Here is a 20,210-nt window from a genome sequence, read left to right as displayed (position 1 = left end):
GGGGAGGGCAGAAACTCAAAGGGTCACAAGAAAAGTGATCGTGGGAATGGTCTAAACTGGCTTTACACACATGTACACATGTGAGAAATGTGAGGCCTAAACTGCATGTGTTTTAATCTATGTAAGTCATACTTCAATTAAAAATGTATTTTAAAAAATCCCCAATAAGCTTACATAAATCAACATTACTTCAATAAATATAACTTTAAAGAGTAAATAAAAATCCCCAGGGAAAGAAAGGAACTTAATCCTATTTCTTTTTAAATGAGAAAGAATCTAGTTCCCTGGTAAAGACAAAGAGAAGTGACTGGGAAATGAATTGTTATGATTGCAAATACCTAATTCTTTCATCATCAAAAGAGAATCTGATGACATCATCATTCATAGCAGACTGAAGTAATAAACACACAGATTGGAGAACACCATAGAACCAATACTATGCCACGTGATTCATGATTTTCAAAGGTCTCATAATGTCCCACTCAAAATGGTCCACCCTTTTGAGATTCTCCACACATCTTCCCAAACCATTACACCATAAATGGGAAATCTCCAAGGATGAAGCCATATAAAATTCCTATGTGGTCTTAGGAAGACAAAAGGTAAGAATTTGTCCTTTATTTCAATCAACTTATACCATATACAACTGCAAATATCACAAAGGAGTTGGGTAAACTTGATGGCTGAAATACCAAAAGAAATGGACAAATAATCTAAAAAACTATAATTTAGCTTCTAGTCAAGTGCTCTGAATTAATTTTCCATTCAAACACTTTTGAGAAGAACATATTTTATGCTATTATCACCTTTTTTGGAATGATCAATTTCATATTATTATTTAATTAAAAATAATCAAAATTTCCTTCATAGTTATACACTCGTTGGAGTCCAAGTATTTTCATAATTATCTCTTCGCAGACTCTACTGCCCCTTCCCCCACCCTATAAATTAGACTGGAAAGTGGCATTGGTGCTTTTTCTTCTGTAGGAAAAGTCCTTTGTACTTTAGAAGAAACCAGAGAAGGTTCTAAGATCTCCTGCATCAAGGCCAGTGAGGATTTGGGGTGCTACCTGTGACACAGTATCTCCATAGCCTCAACCTATTTTCATATAGAGACATCCAAGCACCAGAGGGGGCCTTCAATCCTGGCCAAATCTTTTAAATCATCTGGTTTAAGTCATGGAGAGGCTGGAACCATCATTGCTTACACTGCAGACATTGTGTTTTAATCTATTTTCATCTTTTTCTTCTTCCTCTCAGGGAAGAATGAGATACAAAAGAATAATTCCATTGTTAATGCTTTTACTGCTTCTATGGGCTTTGCATAAAAAGCATCATTTCAGGTAACTTTAAAACACTAATGAATATATTCTTTGGGTGTTTGGTAAGGATCTGGTTATGTCAGGAAGGTATAATACTCACCCCTGAATAAATGAGCATCCAAATGTATCAATCCAAGCATATCCAAATATATTAACATAAACATAGCCTTCCACATAAAAGATCTTAGTTGCTAATGGGTTTAATGCTAACAGGTCCACATAGGAGAGGCAATGTCAAGCTCCTAAGACAGTTACCATGTAAACCCAGCAGTTGATGGTTGTAAATGTTAGAGAGAAACTGCCATTTTTAAATAGGTGGCATCTTCTTTAAGAAAATCCTTAATGTCTGTGACTTCAGGCACAATCTTTAGCATATCCCTCTGGGTATCTGAGATAAGTAGAAAGACTTTCTTGGCAATTAACAATTTCACTGTTCTAATGATAATACGTAAGCTCTTTAATGTGCATTTCAAAGAATTAGGGTATTTCTTTTAAGATATACTTATGAGGTACTTAACTGTGGTGGTTTTTAATGTGTTCATATTATATTTCTAGAGCCAACGACATATTTGATACAAAGTATGTGTCTCAGTCCATTCGAGCTGCTATAACAAAATAACACAGACTAGGTGGTTTATGAACAACAGAAATTTTGTTTTTCACAGTTCTAGAGGCTGGAAAGCCCAGGATGCAGGCAGAGGCGGTGTCTTGTGAGGGCACACTTCCTGGTTCCAGATGGCTGTATTCTAGCTCTGTGCTTGTGTGATGGAATGGGAGAGGGAACTCTCTGGAGTCTTTTATATTTTTCATCCTTGGAGGCTCCACCCTATGACCTATTACCTCCTAAAGACCCACTGGCCAATGCCACCACCTTGGGGGTTAGGATTTCAACATGTAAATTGGGGCCCAAACATTCTGTCCATAATATTTTGTGTTCACTAAATATTTGTTAATATTAGGTAATAAAATTATGTAATTAAATGAATGGGTTGATGGAGTATAACTTCAGTGATCTATAATATAGAAACTCTTTATATAAGTTTTAAAGTAATATAATACTTTTTATTTCTCCTAAGACCAAAGAAACTGCAGCGAGTATATCAGTGCTGGTAAGTATTTACAAATATAACTCTTCTTTGAGGACAGGACTAGCTGGAAGACAAGGCCTTGGCTCCTGCAGGGGGGGGCAAACCAAAGCAATTTCACAAACAAAAGTTGCAAATGTTGAAGGTCAGAGCAGTAGCAGTTGAAGAAAGGGCAGGCTAAAGGGACCATCTCTGAGGGAGAAGCCAGAACTGGGTAAGAGGACATGATACAGGAGAACACAGACAAACAACCAGGAGTAAAGTCCTGGCTAAAAGACTCAGGAGATTACATTAAGCACATGCCGTCTACAAAACCAGGCCAAAAATCAGAATGTGTGCAGAGACGAAAATTTCATTAGATAGCGCAAGAGCCAACATCATAATATGTTCTTCAATCTCTCCCTCCAGTCATAGGAGCCCACACAGTGAAGTGAAGGCAATTTCCCTTTCTGATGCTTGTTGTGTCCAGGGGCCTCATCTCTGATGCTTCTATGATGTACAACCGCCCCACTAAAATTGTGACTCCATACTTCAGGGAGCTGTGCTATGCCTGAAAATAATATAGCAAGAAGGGTTTCATGTAGTAGGCACAGTGCGTTTCCCTTGGACATGCTTTGGTTAAGAGAGGAGGCAGTAATGTCCAGCCACCTGAAAAAAGCAGGACCAGCCCTGGGCAGAGGAAGGAGCATTCCAGGAAGGTGCTGCGGCAGAGGCTGGGAGCAGGAACTGATTAACATGTTGTCCGGCAAAATGTATTCAATGTAGAACCATTTAGCAAGCATTCTATTGTCAATGTCAGTTCTCCTGACCACCGGATGCCTTAACATACTAAGCCCGCTGGTCCAAAGGCATCGCTGTCCATGGCAGCAGGTGCTTGGATAGAAGGCCCTGTCTCAGTCATACCCAACATTGTGGTCATGCCTACCTGTGTACACAGAGATGTTTCAGAGGTAAACCAGCAAGGTTTAGGGGTGGCGTTGGGATTTTGAGGTCTATGAGTATAGACTGACTTATAGTTCTGCCTTGACAAATCAAATGAATCCAGTGAGCAAAAGCAACAGAGGAAGAGAAACTACTTTAGAGATGAGATTCTGACTTTAACATTAAGGATCTTCATTTTGTGGTGTCTGTACAAAATCCAAGTAGAAGACTTCAAAATACCACTGAATATACAAGTTTAAATCATGGGAGGAATGAGGATGTACATAAAACACTCTACAGGAAAATGTCCAGAAGAGAAGCAAGCGATCAGACAGAGAAGCTACTCTAGGAAAAATGATCACATCAAGGCTCGTGAGAAAACAAGATGTTTCAGGCTGACCTCTGACAGAAAGCAGGGACAGATTTCCATTGTACCAGAAGGAAAAGGAGATTGGCCGCGCAGGTAAACTTGGAAGTGAACTGGCAGAACACTGAGGGAGTTTTCCTCTGATGGCTGCCATTTTCTTTGTGAATGAGAAGAATGAGAGAACTGTGGAAACACAAAGACTTCTGGGTGGCAGAGTCAAGCTGAGGTTGGAAATGATGGTTTTTCCATGCCACCACCATCAAAGTTCAGTGTGGGCTTGGCTTTATTAATTTCCCACTTATCTTGCATTGACACCTCATTACAGTATAATCCACACTTGATAGGCACTCAGTGACCTCAAATGCAGTACATAGAATGTGATGCTTTGTGTTATTTTTCCTGATAGGTCTATGAATGATCAACCAGCAGAACTACAGATATCAGACTGGTATAGTCCCAAGTAAGAATTTTAAATCCATGTGGGATGAATCTTCAATGTGCTCAGTAGAAGCTAGGAAGTGGCAATAATACCACGACTGACATTCTGAACACGGGCATGTTGATGGATCTTTGATTACATTTTTTAAAATAGCAGTGTCCAAGCCACATGGGGACTAAATATTAGGACCTACATCCTTCAGGAAAGAGTTTAGATGCTAGAACTCAAAGGTCGTAGTGACGGCAAGGGAAACGTGTAAGCATTTGTTTGATTTATTTAGTGACCAGTCTTGTATCACCAAACCCAAATGAAGTTCTTTATGCACCTCATTCTTTTATATAACAGCTTTTCTGTGGCCCCTCTGCCTCCATCTACCTATCCAACTACCCTGCACCCCGATGCTTCAGGATGTAAGGACTTCTCTTAATTAAAACACTGACAGGAGACATCCAGGGAAGAACATGATAAGATAATGGTCCCTAATTCATCCTCCCATAATATCACATATGTCAGAGTGTAATCAGAACACAGAAAGTGCACCAGTGCTCTAAAAAGGGAATTTAATATACAGAATTGTATAAAGTTGTTAACTAGATGACTTGAAAGACCAAAAAGAAAACTCAGGTGTCATAGAGGGAACAACTATAGGAAGTAGATATATCCCCTAAGTCTGGACAAACAAAAGAAAGAGGCTGGGATTATTAAACCTGGAAACTTAGAGAAGAAGCTCATCAAGCTTAAACCTGATGCCGCTCAACATGCCCAGGTGTGTCTGCGCCCCACAGAGGCCTCTAGGGGCAGGGAACTAGGGGTTAAGCACCACACTGTGAAGCAATCCACAGCCTCTGCAGCATGAGTTCAATCCCGGCCAGCCAGGGAGGTGACCCACATGGCGCAGCAGACCTCTCCTGTCTCACCCGCTGCTCCCCTCAGTAGTTTATTTTAGTCGGTATGCCTGTTCTGTTCCCCACTCTGTCTCTGGTGAATCTTCTCACCCCCCTGCATCTCTGGCCTGCACCCCAGCTATTGTATGCATGAATAAATAAAATCTTTAAAAAAAAAAAAAAAAAAAACGTGCAAGGAGGGGCACAGCAAGACCGGTTTCGCAAGTGTGGGTAAAACTGAAAACTCTTTTCAATTGCTACAGCAGCTGAGGAACCACTACTGCCGTGGCGACAACACATGGCTGGAATGGGACTTGCAAGAACAAGATGCAGACAAGAAACCCAGAGAAACAAGAAAGAGCAAGTTCCTTTCTCCCCCAGCCTTGAAATTTTTCTCCAGTGCCCTCTCTAAGCAGAGCCTAACCTGCTGGCAAAGGAGAAATGTGGTTTGCAGAGGCCCAGGCCAGCACAGTAAAGCTGAGTCTAGTGTGGAGGGTTTAGTTATGAAAGGCATACTTAAGAACTGCCACACTTCCCACTACAATACACCACAAGGCAAATGTGCATAATTCAGGGCGACGGTTCATCCCAGCAAGTGCACAATGGAGAAAACCACACATGTTTTCACACCCAAATACTGGGGATGAAATACAGGCTACTGGTAAACTTCAATTCCCACCACTGCACTGGTAGGAAGGGCGTATATTTTAAAACAACATAAATTATTTTTCTTCCATTTCTAAAGGCTGAAGTTCAAAGATCAAGGTGGCAGCAAGTTAGATTTCTCCTGAGGCCTCTCTCGTTGACTGCCATAGTGGTCTTCCTGCTGTGTCCTTACCAGGCCTCTGCTCTGTGCACACACAGCCCTGGTGTTTCTGCCTCTTCTTGTAAGGACACCAGTTCTATGGGATTAGGGCCCCACCCGCATGACACAATTTAAACTTAAATACTTCTCTAAATGCCCTATCTCCCAATAGTCACATTAGGGATTCCGGCTTCAACATAGGAATTTGTGGGAGACAATTCAATTCGTAAAACTTCTGAAATAATTAATAGAACCTTTCATCTAATGCACTTCAGTTCCATTGCATTTTTCATTTTTTTTCCTTGATGACCATTGAGGTTGAACACCTTTTCATAAGAATATTGATCCCTTGGCTATTTACTTTTGTAAAATGTCAATTCACATCTCTCCCCCACCATTCCCACTGGATTTTTTTTTTTTAAGATTTATTTATTTATTCAAGAACTGGGTACAGTTAGAAGCGAGGGAGGGTGAGAGAATTCACCAGAGCCAGAGAGGAGAACAGAACAGGCAGACTGATGAAATACACTGCTGAGGGGAGCAGCGGGCACGGCAGGAGAGGTCTGCACGCCTTGTGGGACCCTTGCCGGTGGCCGGGGATCAAACCGGCACTGCAGAGGCTGCAGGCAGCTTTGCAGCCCAGTGCTCAACCACTGCACCACCAGGGGAGGCCCCCATTGGATTGTTTTTCTTACAGATTTGAAGGCAGTGTCTTTATATTTTAGATACAATCCCAGTGTCAGTTAGATATTATGGAATTCTCTCTGTAGCTTATGTTTTTTTTATTGAGGTGAAATTCATGTAACATAATATTCACCATTTAAATAATTTAAAAATATACAGTTCAGTGGCTCTTAGCATCCTCACAATCTTGTTGTGTAACTCTCACCACAATCTTGTTGTGTAACTCTCATCAATTCCAGGATAGCTCCACCACCCTATGGACTGAAACATGATCCCAGAACTAGTGATAATTAGACAGTTTATTAGATAAACTAAAGTAAGGCTTCAACAAGAACAGTCTGACAGATTTTACTCTGAGACAGGTGAAGTCTCGGCATCTTGGTGACCTTCCCTGAGCAGGCATCTTGCCCTGAACACACGCATGGGTTTTTCAGCAATTCGTTATCCACAGCATCATGTGAGGGCCCTATTACCGACAGAATGCTCTTCCAAACTTTTCCTCCCAGGATGTTGACGGGAGGAAAAGTTTGGAAGAGCATTCTGTCAGTAAATCTGGTACTTATCCTGATTAATCTTTAGCCCCAGGTAGCAAGTGCTTTTTCCTTTTTAAAATATTTTCCAGGGATGCCTTCCTCTTAACCATGTGCCCATTTTGAGAGCATTTTGAGTTACATGAAACACGGGAAAACTCAATGTGTCAGTCCCTCAGGGAACTCTCAGGTCAAAACAGTTCCTTGGAAATTAGCTCCACTCCCTCCAGAATCAGTCAGCCACAGTGAGGAGAGGGAGGTGGTACAAGGCTGTTACGTGCCACAAAGCTTTCCTACTGCTGTGTTGAGGCACCTTTTTCTTAATTTAACTTTTGCTTGGTTGTTCTAAAACTTTGGATATCTTTCAGAGTTCTGAAAAAGTTGATTCTGTGAGTATGCTGTAATATTAGTACTGGCAGCCTTTTAGATTATGAAAACCAGGAAGTTCATTTTTCAAAATATGGTCTCCGATAATAATCGATGTCAAAAAGTACAAGACCAGGAGATTCTGTTCAAATACAAGAGGAAATGTCAGTTATGTCAGTTTTTGGGCGTGTCCTCAAAGATCTTGAAATCACCTAATAACTGACCTGTAAATGTATTTTTGTAACGATCTAGCCATTTCTGATAAGCTTTTTCTCCAGTTTATCATAACCATTAAGGCTTTGGGTTAGGAATAAGGAAAATGCTGTCATCAGACATGTGCTTTATGCACTGGTAGCATCTACTGTTTTAGTAAAAGGTATTTTGTTCATAAGTCAAATGTCTTTCTTATAGCACAGCCTCGAACTTGACTAGCAACTGGTCAGCTCCGATTGTGTGGCATGGCTCTTACAACGAGGAAGTACTGGAAAATTACTACGCAAAACATACAATTACTGTAGGGTTGACTGTGTTTGCTGTGGGAAGGTAGGTAACACCAATGTTCATTACATTCAGTGTTTTTTGTTGTAGAAAATGGGAGGTTATCAACAATATCACCTTAAGAATCTAGAAAAAGGAGAACAAAATAAAGGCAAACCAAGCAGGTGATAATAAAGATGAGAGCAGAAAACCATGAAACCAAAAACAGAAAATCAACAGAGAAAAATCAATGAAACCAAAGCTGGTTCTTTGTGAAAAATCAGTAAAATTCACAATCATCCAGAATGTCTGGCCAAAAAAAAAAAAGACACAAATTACCAATATCAGGAAACAAACTGGGCATATCACCCCAGATCTTACATCAAAAAGAGAGTCAGGGAATGCTATAAACTCTAAGACTTAGATGAAATGGACCTTGAAATGCACAAGCTACCACAACTCATCCAGTATAAAAGACATCATCTGAATGGCCCTATCACTATTGAGGAAACAGAATTTATAATTTTTTGAAATTCCCAAAGTGTTCAGGCCCAGTTGTTTTCATTGGAGGTTTCTGCCAAATATCTAAAGAATTAACATTGATTCTACACAATCTATTTCAAAAAATAGACAAGGAGGAAACACTTCCCAAATCATTTTAATGAGCAAGTGTTATCTTAACACCAAAGTCATATAAACAAAGTACAAAAAAGAATTAGGTGATATTGAACAATGTATAGATTACTCAATTAAAATTATAAAGTTTGAACCAGAGACACTCTATGGGGGGCAGGGGGTGGGGGGGCGGGGAGGGGAGGGATTGGGGTCAAAATAAGGCGGTCGCAATTGTATGGGGAATATAAAAATAAAATTTATAATTAAAAAAATAAAATTATAAAGTTTATCAACTTTATAGTAACTTATTATTAAAGGCTGATAATTCTTAAAAAGGAAAAAACAATAAAAGAGAAAGGGAAGAAGGAAGAAAGACATCCTTACAGAGGACACTTTCTGGTTCCTCTTCCCCATATCCATCTGACCCCTTACCGTTGCTGCCCGCCCCCATCTCTGACAGGACAGTGACCCCATGCCCAGGCAGCACTCCAATCTTCAGGATGCAGGTGGGGCATCGGCTTCCTTCTGCCTTCCCTCAGCAGAACGTACTGAGTATTAGAAGGGTGCTATGGAAGTGAAGGGGCACTGAAAGCAAAGCCTCATGAACTTCGCCATAAAGCCCCTTCTGTATGTAAAAGAACCCCTGAAAGTCTCTGGGATTAATGGCATTAAGTTCCTCTGAAATCTGGAGCATAGCGGGGACTAAAAAACAGAGAACAGATTGAAAGTATCTCTATGGAACATTCAGACATGAAAATTTGCGATAGGGATGAACAAATAAGCCAATATAATAAAACCAAGTCCCTTGCAAATGATGTTAAAGACATGCATTAATTGGTGATGGCACTGTAGATGTGTAAGGAAAGACTTGCATAGATGACGCTGGAGAAAATGGAGGGCATCTGGGAAATATATCCCCTATATAGCATAGACAAACATCAATCCCCAGGTGGTCTAAAGTCTGAAAGTTTAAGGAAAAGCTTCTGAACTCATGATAGAAAAGAATTAATCAAGACACAGAAAATTCTACTCATAAAGGAGAAGTCTGATAAATGTGACTGTATTAAGATCAACTTTACCTAAGAAAACCAAGATTAAGGATCATTCTATAAAATACTGATGCAGGACTCTTTGAAAAGTTCAGGGCCATGAGCAACAAGAGAAACTTAAGACCAACACAAAACAGCCCCATATCACATCATGCAAGAATTAGTTCAAATGGGTCCTCCCCAGTGGCGCAGTGGTTGAGCGCTGGGCTGCGAAGCTGCCCGCAGCCTCTGCAGCGCGGGTTCAATCCCTGGCCGCCGGGGAGGGTCCCACATGGCATGCAGACCTCTCCTGCCATGCCCGCTGCTCCCCTCAGCAGTGTACTTCGTCAGTCTACCTGTTCTGCTCCCCACTCTGGCTCTGGTGAATTGTCTCACCCTCCCGCGCTTCTGACTGTACCCAGTGCTTGTATAAATAAATAAATAAATCTTTAAAAAAAAACAAAAAAACTTTTTAAAAAAAAAAGAATTAGTTCAAATGGATAACAGACTTGAATGTGAGAGATGAAACCATAAAGCTACTAGAAGATAATGCAGAATATTCTCACTCCCCTGAGAAGGTAGAGATTTCTGAAAGTATGAAAAAATTGTGGATATATTAGACTTCCTTGGATCTGAGCTGCTAGCTCCTAGCTCAGTAGAATATTTGGTGATATTTTTCATAATTTACCTATTAATTTCACATGTTCCAAACTAGAAAGTTTTCTCTTAACCCGACCTGCTTTCCTTCTTAAAACAGAGGTCAACGTCCAGAACTTATTTTTAGGAATATGAAAACATTATTGGAAAAAAGCTGTTACATCTGATTACTTCTGTTTTTTTTTTTTTTTAACTGACCTGAGGCCATTTATTACTCCAAGAATCTTTTACTGACTTGGAAGACTAGAAATGAGCTTTTATTTTCCAGTCCAGCAGGCTCAAGGCAAAATAAGAGCATGCAGACAATGGGGGTACTGACCATGCCACCCTTATCCTTTTACACATAAGTGCCTGTTCATGAAGCAAGTCACAGACATGAGTAACCACTCTTGCTGTGACCCCAGACCTTTCTTGCTTACAATCTCCAAAGTAAGTTCCACTGCTCTGATAACTCTGGCCCTCAGTTTCCTGGTCACACCAAGTTACATTCCCTCTCGTGGCAAACTTCTCTACGCTCCACGGAGCTCCACCAGGTAGAGGAAAGGCAGATGAGTTCACTTTCTTTCACACTATTTAAATACCACTCAAGAAGCAGATCTAATACTCAGCTGCTCGGTAGCATTTCTGAGTAAATTACAGTCAGTGTAATTTCAAGCACATGGGTTCCACAAAATATAAGAAGACGAGCTTAATCATTTCTTATTTACATCACAGGTATATCGACTACTATTTGGAAAGATTTATAGCAACTGCTGATAAGTATTTCATGGTTGGCCAGAAAGTGATCATTTATGTCATGATAGATGACTCCTCCAAGATGCCTTGGCTGCCGCTGAGTCCCCACCGCTCAATCAAGGTTTTTGAAATCAAGCGAGAGAAGAGATGGCAGGATGTCAGCATGATGCGCATGAAGACCATCAGTGAGCATGTCATAGAGCACATCCAATACGAGGTCGACTTCCTCTTCTGCATGGATGTGGATCAGATCTTCCTAAAGAAATATGGCCTGGAGACCCTGGGAGAGTCAGTCGCTCAGTTACATGCTTATTGGTATCAGAAAAATGCTACCCAGTTTCCTTATGAGAGAAGTACATTATCAGAAGCATATATACCCATGGGTGAGGGGGATTTTTATTACCATGCTGCTGTATTTGGTGGCACTCCTGTTCAGGTTCTCAATATTACCAGGGAGTGCTTCAAAGGAATCATGAAGGACAAGGAGAATAACATGGAAGCAGTGTGGCATGACGAAAGTCACTTAAATAAGTATTTCTTTCTCCATAAACCTACTAAAATCTTGTCACCAGAATACTGCTGGACTTTCAGATTACCTGAGAGTTCTGTTATTAAAATTGTCAAACTCTATTGGGCTCAGAAGGATTATAACCATCTCAGGGTGAAAAACTAATTTTATAGTCCTTCCTTGAGAGTTCTGAATTTAAAAGCATCATTTGGTTTTATCCTTTAGAAAATCAGCATTTGACAAATTTGAGCACTAAAAAAAAATCCTCTGACAAGACGGCAAGCCCACCAACATGGCATTCTCATACTTTGCTCGCATTTACTTGGGATATAGCAGTTGCTAAATGAATGTACTGACTGTGGAACTATTACTTATTAGATCACATTGAACAAAATAGAATCTCTCACGTGAAGATGAAGTCTGAAATACTGTCACTAACCCATGTAGATATACATTGTCATATTGTTTAAAGAAAGGGATTGTGTAGAGGTGTGAGTGAGGGAAAGTTACAGCAAACGACTGGTGACAATGATCTGGTGTGTCATTTGATGACACCAGATGAGCAGATCGTTACTTAGGAAACTTTGAGTCATTCAAAAAGAACTATATATTTTAAAACTACAGAGTTGTTTGCTGCAAAAACTAATGAAAATAAAAAGAGAAAACTGAAAACACCCTTTTTTAAAGATTTATTTTATTTATTTATGCATACAAGAATTGGGGTGTAGGCCAGAGAGGTGTAGAAGGTGAGAGGATTTACCAGAGACAGAGTGGGGAGCAGAACAGGCAGATCTACTGAAATACACTGCTGAGAGGAGCAGCAGGCAAGACAGGAGAGGTCTGCTGTGCCATGTGGGTAGCTCCCTGGCCAGGGATCAAATTCATGCCACAGTGGCTGGCAATAGCTTGGCAGCACCGAGACTTTAACCCCTGCACCACCAGGGAGGCCCTGAAAGCACCCTTTTATTCTCTTTGAAAACCTATCCCTCAATAGTCCTTTTATAAGCATTTGTATTCCTACTTCATGAATACAAACACACACACACACTTTGTGTACACACACATACACATATATGCACGCACACCATTTTATTAGTAGTCAGAGGGGAAAAAACTAGTATTCCAAGTATTTCAAAGAGTGGGAATTTAACAGGTAATAAGGTAATTTATTAGGTAATAAGGTAAACAGGTAATTAAACAGGTAATTTAATAGGTAATAAGTGAGCAGTGGTACACAGAAGGGAGAGTAAGGCAACACAAATTTTTTTTAATGAAGGCAATTAAAGAAAGAAAGGAAGAAAAATTATAGGATGTCCACAAAGAGCTAAAACCTAGTACAAGTTGCCTGGGATGAGAGAGAGAGCTCTAGTCACTGTAAAAGATGCCACATAAAGCGGGGAGAGAGACAGAGAGGCAGAGAGAGAAATAAACAGGTGTCTTTCCTCGCATCCTGCTCTCTTCTGCCAGATTTTCCATCTGGTGCTAGCCAACAGTCAGATGCAAGGTACGCTGGGAACTGTGCGTACCTGCTTCAGGAGCAGAGCATGGGAAAATGAGAGAGACCCGAGAATAAAAAGACAAATAGCTACCTTAGTCCACCCATCCTCCAGTCCTGCAAAGCACTCACCCTTACCCTTCTGCTCACACTTAACTCTCATAAAATTATCTCATGTTTCTACTAGCAGAATTCAACTAACTTTTGCACAAATAACCACTTTCTTCCCAAACAGGTGAAATACAAAGTACCATCTGACAGTTTCCCTCACCATATCTGGGAAAACCCAGATGACATGAGGCCCTCTCTCACAGGACTAAAGCTTGGTCAACTCTGATCTATATTGTAGAGAAAAGAACTAACACTCCTAACTTAAAAAAAAAAAAAAAGTAGAAAAAGGAAAAATTGGGTTAACCTATAAAGATACATATTTACATATGGAAAAATACATTATGTTTATATTTATCATATAAACTTTAGAAAAATGCACATGCCTTCCTAGTTCTCATTTTGTAGATGGTTTCTAGGTCAAGGTCATATTAATCACTTCTTTTTTTCTACCACCCACTCCATGTTCCTTTCCCTCTACCAAAAACTTAGCTGGATAGGGTTCTTTCTCTAGTGGGACAACCTAAATCTTTTCCCTGTGGTGTCTGAGTCATTAGTGGGTTTTTATTGATTGAATTGCCAGAGTTTGCTTTTAACAAGACCGTTGGATGAAGTAGTCTTAAGGGCCCCCCAGGGGCACCTTGAGTTCTAGCTGCAGCCCTCATCCTACACTCTTGTGTAACAGAAACCTACTCTCATCTCCTTAATTCTGATCAGTCACTTACCCCATCCTGAGACCCCTGGGCTCTTTTTCTGAGTGTAGACTGCCCACAATCCTTCTCTCTGATACCAATACCTGAATCTGTCAGGGTACTGAAATTAATGATTCACATAAGCAGAGAAATTATTTATGGAATGGTATGTTGGGTAGTAAAGTTGAATCCTCAAATCTTTGTAGACTGACACAAAGCATCTCCCCCTAGTAGCCAGTGAGGGTTGGAGTCAGAAGATGTGCTCCATACTGTCACCTGGGAACGCAGGACACAGAAGGTCTACCATCTGTGATATCACTAGTCACAATGTCAGGAGAAAGAGAATCACGCAGAGGCTTCTCAGTGCTTCAGCCTGGACCTTGCACATGTCCTGCCAAGTACAAAAAGACTAGGAAGTGGTGTCTGGCCTCTGCATGGGAAGGAAGGAAGAACCAGACATTGGTGAAAAAGAGCTATTTACTGCTTACTACAGAAGGAAGTAGTACATAGTACTTAGTAAAGAGCTGCCAACAAAAAAAAGTACAGGAATAAAGGATAGGAGGAAAGCACAGATAAGATCCTGCCATAGGTACAATTTGTTTGACTATCAAGCCTGACCCCATCACTCACTATCTTGCTGCTGAACTCCATACTCTTAGAAATGTCGGTCACAATCTTAATCCCTGGCTCTGTCACAGATATTCTCACACTAAATCCCCTTGAGGCTCAAATGCCCAGGTAGGAGAATCTGATTCGCATACCAAGGTAATTTAGGTAATGTGCCCATGTTTTAGCTGCAAGGAGTTGGAAAAAAAAAAAAATATCCATTTCAGCTTCCATACTGGACAAAAGCTGTTGCTTCTAGAATTCATTATTCTCACTAAATGAAGGGTGCTCAGTTTCTGGGCAGCCCAAACACAAAAATGTGCAATGTATAGTTTTGCATATTTAAGAATTTTATGTAAATAGAATCACATAATATGTACGCTCTTTTTTTGGCCTGTCTTCCTTCACAGTATAATTATTTTGAGATCCATTTATTCTGTTGCATGTAGCATTACTTTGTTCTATTTTATTGCTGAGCACTATTCCATTGCATAGACATAGCACACTTTGTTTATTCATTCACCTGTTAATGGAAAGGTGGGTTTCACCTTTTGGCTATTACCAAGAAAGCTACCATGAACAATCATAAATAGGACTTTTTATGGGTATAGACTACATTTCCCTTTTCACATACTTTTTTGCCTTCTCTCCGTGGTGTTATGGTGGGTTTTTGTATGTGTGAAATGTCTGCTCAAATACTTTGCTCATCTTTACTGCATTTCTCCCCATCTACTTCCTTTTCATTGTCTTAACTGTTTTTCTCCTACATTTTCTTCTATACTTTTTATTCTTTTAGATTTTACATTCAGATCAGTGATCATTTTTGAGTTGGTTTTTATATAGGGTACAAAGTGCTGATCAAACTTCCTTTTTTTATTTTTGTATATGGATATCCTACTGTTCTAGAGATTGTTTTCAAAAGACAGTATCATTTCTCCAGTGAACTGATTTTTCTTACTTGTTAAAAATCAGTTGTCCATATAGGTGTAGGTCTGTTTCTGGACTCTACTCTGTCCCGATGATCTATTAGTTATCTTTAAAACCATATAGTCTCCTTATCATCAGGGAAATGCAAATCAAAACCACATTGAGATACCACCTTACACCAGTAAGAATGGCACATATCAAAAAAACAAGCAACAACAAATGTTGGCGAGGATATGGTGAAAAAGGAACTCTCCTACATTGCTGGTGGGAGTGCAAACTGGTCCAACCACTGTGGAAAGCTGTCTGGAGGTTCCTCAATCTACTAAAAATGGAGCTACCATACAATCCGGCAATTCCAGTACTAGGGATCTACCCAAAGGACGCAAAAACAGTGATTCAAAAGAACACCTGTACCCCTGTGTTTATTGCAGCACTATTTACAATAGGTAAAACCTGGAAACAACCTAAATGTCCCAAAATAGATGACTGGATCAAGAAGATATAGTATATGTACACAGTGGAATATTATTCAGCAATCAAAAAAGATAAACTCATGCCATTTGCAGCAACGTGGATGGAGCTACAAGGAATTATGCTCAGTGAAATACGCCAGAAGGAAAAAGAAAAATATCGGATGGTTTCACTTATAGCAGGAATATAGGGGAACCAAATAGGACATCAGTGTAAAAAAATAATAACAGTACAAAACACAACAAAGCAAAAACAGACAATTGTAAACCAGAGACATCCTGCAGGGGAGGAGGAGGGAGAGGGATCAAAGGGAGGGAGGGAGGAGCACAGGGGACTGTGGTGATGGTACATGGGTGCCTTGAGGAAGGAAATTCTATAGGGTTTCAAACTGAGGGGGTGGGGGGAAGCAAATATTGTCTAAAAAAATGTAAAAAAATTGATGTTAAAATAAAAAAATTAAAAAAATAAAAAGTATGTAGAGGTTACCAGTAAAAAAATAAAATAAAACCATATGGTCTTAATTACAGGGTTTTTTTTTTAAGATTTATTTATTTATTTATTTATACAAGAACTGGGGTACAGGCCAGATGTGTGGGAAGGTGATTCACCAGAGACAGAGCAGGGAACAGAACAGGCAGACTGATGAAATACACTGCTGAGGGGAGCAGCAGGCATGATAGGAGAGGTCTGACGCACCATGTGGGACCCTCTCTGGCTGGCAGGGATTGAACTGGTGCTGTAGAGGCTGCAGACAGCTTCACAGCGTGCGCTCAACAGCCCGCGCCACCAGGGTAGGCCCTTAATTACAGTATTTTTAAATCTAAAATGATATCAAAGTTAAAAAGTTTATTTAAAAAATAAATATATAATAAATGTATTGATTTGGGCCTCCCCGGTTGAGCGCTGGGCTGCGACGCTGCCTGCAGCCTCTGCAGCACTGGTTCGATCCCCGGCCGCCGGGCGAGGGTCCCACAGGGCACGCAGACCTCTCCTGCCACCCGCTGCTCCCCTCAGCAGTGTACTTCGTCAGTCTGCCTGCTCTGCTCTCCGCTCTGACTCTGGTGAATTCTCTCACCCTCCCGCGCATCTGACTGTACCCAGTGCTTGTATAAATAAATAAATAAATCTTCAAAAAAAAATGTTTTTTAAAAAATAAATAAATGTATTGATTAAATAAAAGGCAGAGACCTAATATAAAAATGAACAAAAACGAGGGGTAATTTACATAGAAGGAATTATAATGTCTCTTAAATATGTAAGAAAGATGCTCAACATAACCATAATAAAGTAAGTGTAAATTAAAACTATACTCAGCTACAACCCTCACCTTTCAGGTCGTCAAATATGAAAAATTTGAATAGCACACTACATTGATAAAGGTGTAAGGAAATAGGTACTTTCATCCACTGGTGGTACCAGTTCAACTGGAATAAACACCTATGAAAAACAATTTGGCAACATTTACTTAAATTTCAAGTGATAGATTTTACTTTGACCCAGCAATTTCATTTCTAGGAACATGGCCTGTCATCAAGTTCAGCGAGTGCTCATAGAACATGTTCCAGTATTTCCATTGTGGCATTTCTTCTAGTAGCAAAGGAAATCAACAACCAGAATGCCTAGCAACAGAAAACCAGCTAAATAAATGATAATATAGTCATATGATGATATACTGCTCACTAGGAGAGAATGGGTTTGATGTGTGAGATGGAATGATCTTTCAAATATACTGAAGAGTGACAGAACCCAACAAACTGTGACAGCAGTTGTCCCTGGGGATGAGGTAATAGTAGATTTGGGTGCTGAGGTAGAAGATTTAGTATCCATTATATAACCTTTTTCCTGATAGATTTTTTTTTATTGTATGTGTTCTTTTTTCTGTCAAGAGCTAATTTATTTTTAAAGAAGAAGGGTAAAGGTACATGTGATCTCAAAATAAGTTATTATCTCAGGACTATTTGATTATATTTGATTATTTCCTCCTTTGTGTTTTTATGTACTTAACAAATTTTATAACAGGAAAATGTGCTATTTCTAGCATCAGAAAATGGGCACTTTAACAGCATTCTAAGAAGGTGCCAGGGGGATTAGATTTGCCTGAGATAAGTGGACAGTGCCTAATTGAGGAAGAAGATGCTGCTCTTTTCCATCCTTCACATCCACAGGCATGCAAGTGCAGCATGCCACTCAGACTTTATTGCTCAAGTAAAAATCAGCCACCAGGTAACTATGAAAGTACAAAGAAGCAAAATATGTTTTAACCTCTTACTTTTTGAAATGGGACAAATTTCTACCATCTGGTAGCAATGGGAAGCAGTTGCTGCCAAATGTGTAAATTATGACAGTATCATTATGACTTTCTAGATGCTTTCATCATCAAAAGAGTCTAGTGACATCACTCTTAGCAGAAGAGACAAATACTAGAAGAGTATTTTTCTGCTTGGTTTTTTTTTTTAAAATAGACCCAAAAGACAATGCTCGGGGAACATTCTGAGACCTCTTTATGTCACCCAAGTTAAAGGTATTTCCCTTAAGACTATGAAAATTTGGATGAGCTGGCAAAAATCATAGGCAGGGATCATTCCCAAACCTTTTGGCATGAAAAGTATATTGTATAAAATAGGTGACACATTAACATATGACTGGCTTCTGAGATAATGTCATTGAGGGTATTGTCAGAAAATTATCTGGCTAGATGGAGTCTGACCTCATATGTAGACTATTTCCATGTTCTTGTATTTAAGAAGGGGACATTTCACATTGCTGGGAAATTAAAATTGTGTCCCAGCAGAAGCTTTCACTGTTGGTATTACCTGTAGAACTGTCCAATAGAAATACACTCCTCAAATTTTCTAGGAGTCATACTGCAAAAAGGTAAAAGAAACATAGAATTTATTCAAATAACATAATTTCATTTAACCCAATATATCCAAGTCCATTTCGACCTGTAATAAATCCATACAATTACCATTGAGTTCTATTATTTTTTCATACCAGGTCTTCAAACTCCACTGTTCACACTAGCAACATTTCATGTGCTCGCTAGTCATTCAGTGTAGAGATCACCATATTGGGTGATAACGTTCTAACTCATCAAATCTTACTCATCAAATAAAAATTCAAAAAGTAAGTATCAGAAACCTCCATTGGACTCCGACACATAACCCAAAAAAGCAGGACCTGTTCTTGGACAGTGCCTACTGAAGGTCAGGTTATGCTTGTAAACAGAAAACCTACCCAACTTTTTAAACATTAGCTTCATATGTTGGCTGGAGTCAAATATTCCATTTTCGAGCTTCATGTTTTTAATTTAGACTTTTAACCACTGTTTACAAGGATATACTTTTGAGAGAGCTCATATTTTTAGGTCACTAGTCAGTCCTTTAGTCTTTGAATAAATTATCACTTTTTGTGACTAGTCAATTATTAGTCAATATCTAAATTATCAGTTAATACATATACGTGTGTACTTATATATACACATATACATATACACACAAATCAACTTTGGCATCAGGATATTATATCCCAATGTATAAGGATGTCTTCATAAGTATATCATTTTATTTTCACAGACGCGCTAGTGAATTCACACCAGTTTTCCTGAATTTCCTTTGTGAGATCAGGGTGAACCTTGATAAAGGAACACAAAAAGAATGTAACAGACACTTCGCATCTGCTCTAAAAAGAATCCATCAGCATTCTAAGGGGGATTTTTGAAGACTTCAGATTAGATGGTGCTCTGACTCAAGTCTGCCATCTTCCTGAGGCTAAGCATTCTAGAATCAGACTCTTGGATTGTGGCCCATTTTCCAAACATTAGTTCATTATTAGAAGATGGCAAGGACATTGTCATTTACTATCCCAAAACACCTCTTTTTCTCTTCTTTTTTTTTCCTAGCAGAGAATGAATTCTAAATGGAAAATGATTTTATTGATTTTATTTGCTTTAGAACTGACATTGATCATGCATCATTTCAGGTAAATAGAGAAGATTGATGAGCCACTGTCTTTAATGATTGGAAGAGTTAATCTAAAATACTGTTCTGCCCAACAAATATTAATAAACAGTCCCTAATTTAATCAGGAATTAACTCCTCTTTGGTGAACAAATCAAATCATGACTATATTATTCTTTCCTCTTTCAACATTTAACAAAAATTTTATGGAGCACCTTCTTGGTACCAGGCCCTGTACTACGTGTTGGGAAAACAGTAATAACCCAAACAAAGTGACTGCTCACATGAAGTTTGTGTTCTAGGTGGAGAAGATGGATAATAAGCAAAGAAATACATAATGTCTGGAGCACTGTATTGTATTGCTAAGAAGGAAGAAATAATGCAAGAAGACCATGTTGATGGACTATTTAAGACACACTTTATACTACATTAAAGTTCCATCTAATAGGAACAAGACATAAAGTAACCTGTTATAGAAGCACAGCTCTACTGGGGAACAAAGTTGTCAGCCTGCCGAAATTCTCTCACA

The 20,210-nt window shown here is 39.4% G+C and overlaps 1 protein-coding gene across 4 annotated transcripts; it reads left to right on the top strand.

Annotated features, from left to right (window-relative positions):
• Nucleotides 1-353: 353 nt before the first annotated feature.
• On the top strand, nt 354-12,125 carry LOC119232265 (N-acetyllactosaminide alpha-1,3-galactosyltransferase-like). Of its 4 annotated transcripts, XM_037494237.2 has the most exons (6): nt 354-602; nt 1,261-1,343; nt 2,399-2,431; nt 4,102-4,155; nt 7,815-7,946; nt 10,895-12,125. In XM_037494237.2, exons 2-6 carry the CDS (start codon nt 1,267-1,269, stop codon nt 11,586-11,588), a joined length of 990 nt encoding a protein of 329 aa, XP_037350134.1. In that variant the 5' UTR covers nt 354-602; nt 1,261-1,266; the 3' UTR covers nt 11,589-12,125. The 4 variants fall into 4 exon arrangements, with proteins under 4 accessions (XP_037350134.1, XP_037350135.1, XP_037350136.1 ...); XM_037494238.2 differs by lacking the exon at nt 4,102-4,155; XM_037494239.2 differs by lacking the exons at nt 2,399-2,431; nt 4,102-4,155.
• The last annotated feature ends 8,085 nt before the right edge of the window (nt 12,126-20,210 follow it).

Source organism: Talpa occidentalis, unplaced genomic scaffold (genome assembly GCF_014898055.3).
Source record: "Talpa occidentalis isolate TD23 unplaced genomic scaffold, MPIMG_talOcc4v2.1 talOcc4.7, whole genome shotgun sequence".
In the NCBI taxonomy this organism is placed as follows: domain Eukaryota; kingdom Metazoa; phylum Chordata; class Mammalia; order Eulipotyphla; family Talpidae; genus Talpa; species Talpa occidentalis.
Note: the sequence above shows the minus strand (reverse complement) of the source record. Positions and strands in the feature narration are given on the sequence as shown.

What these genes read in the sequence shown, in the direction of transcription:
- LOC119232265 (XM_037494237.2), top strand. Translation starts at nt 1,267, where the DNA reads ATGAGATACAAAAGAATAATTCCATTGTTAATGCTTTTACTGCTTCTA. An exon ending in CAGCGAGTATATCAGTGCTG is followed by an intron (nt 2,432 to 4,101) that starts GTAAGTATTTAC and finishes TTTTCCTGATAG; the next exon opens with GTCTATGAATGATCAACCAG. An exon ending in ACTGTGTTTGCTGTGGGAAG is followed by an intron (nt 7,947 to 10,894) that starts GTAGGTAACACC and finishes TTTACATCACAG; the next exon opens with GTATATCGACTACTATTTGG.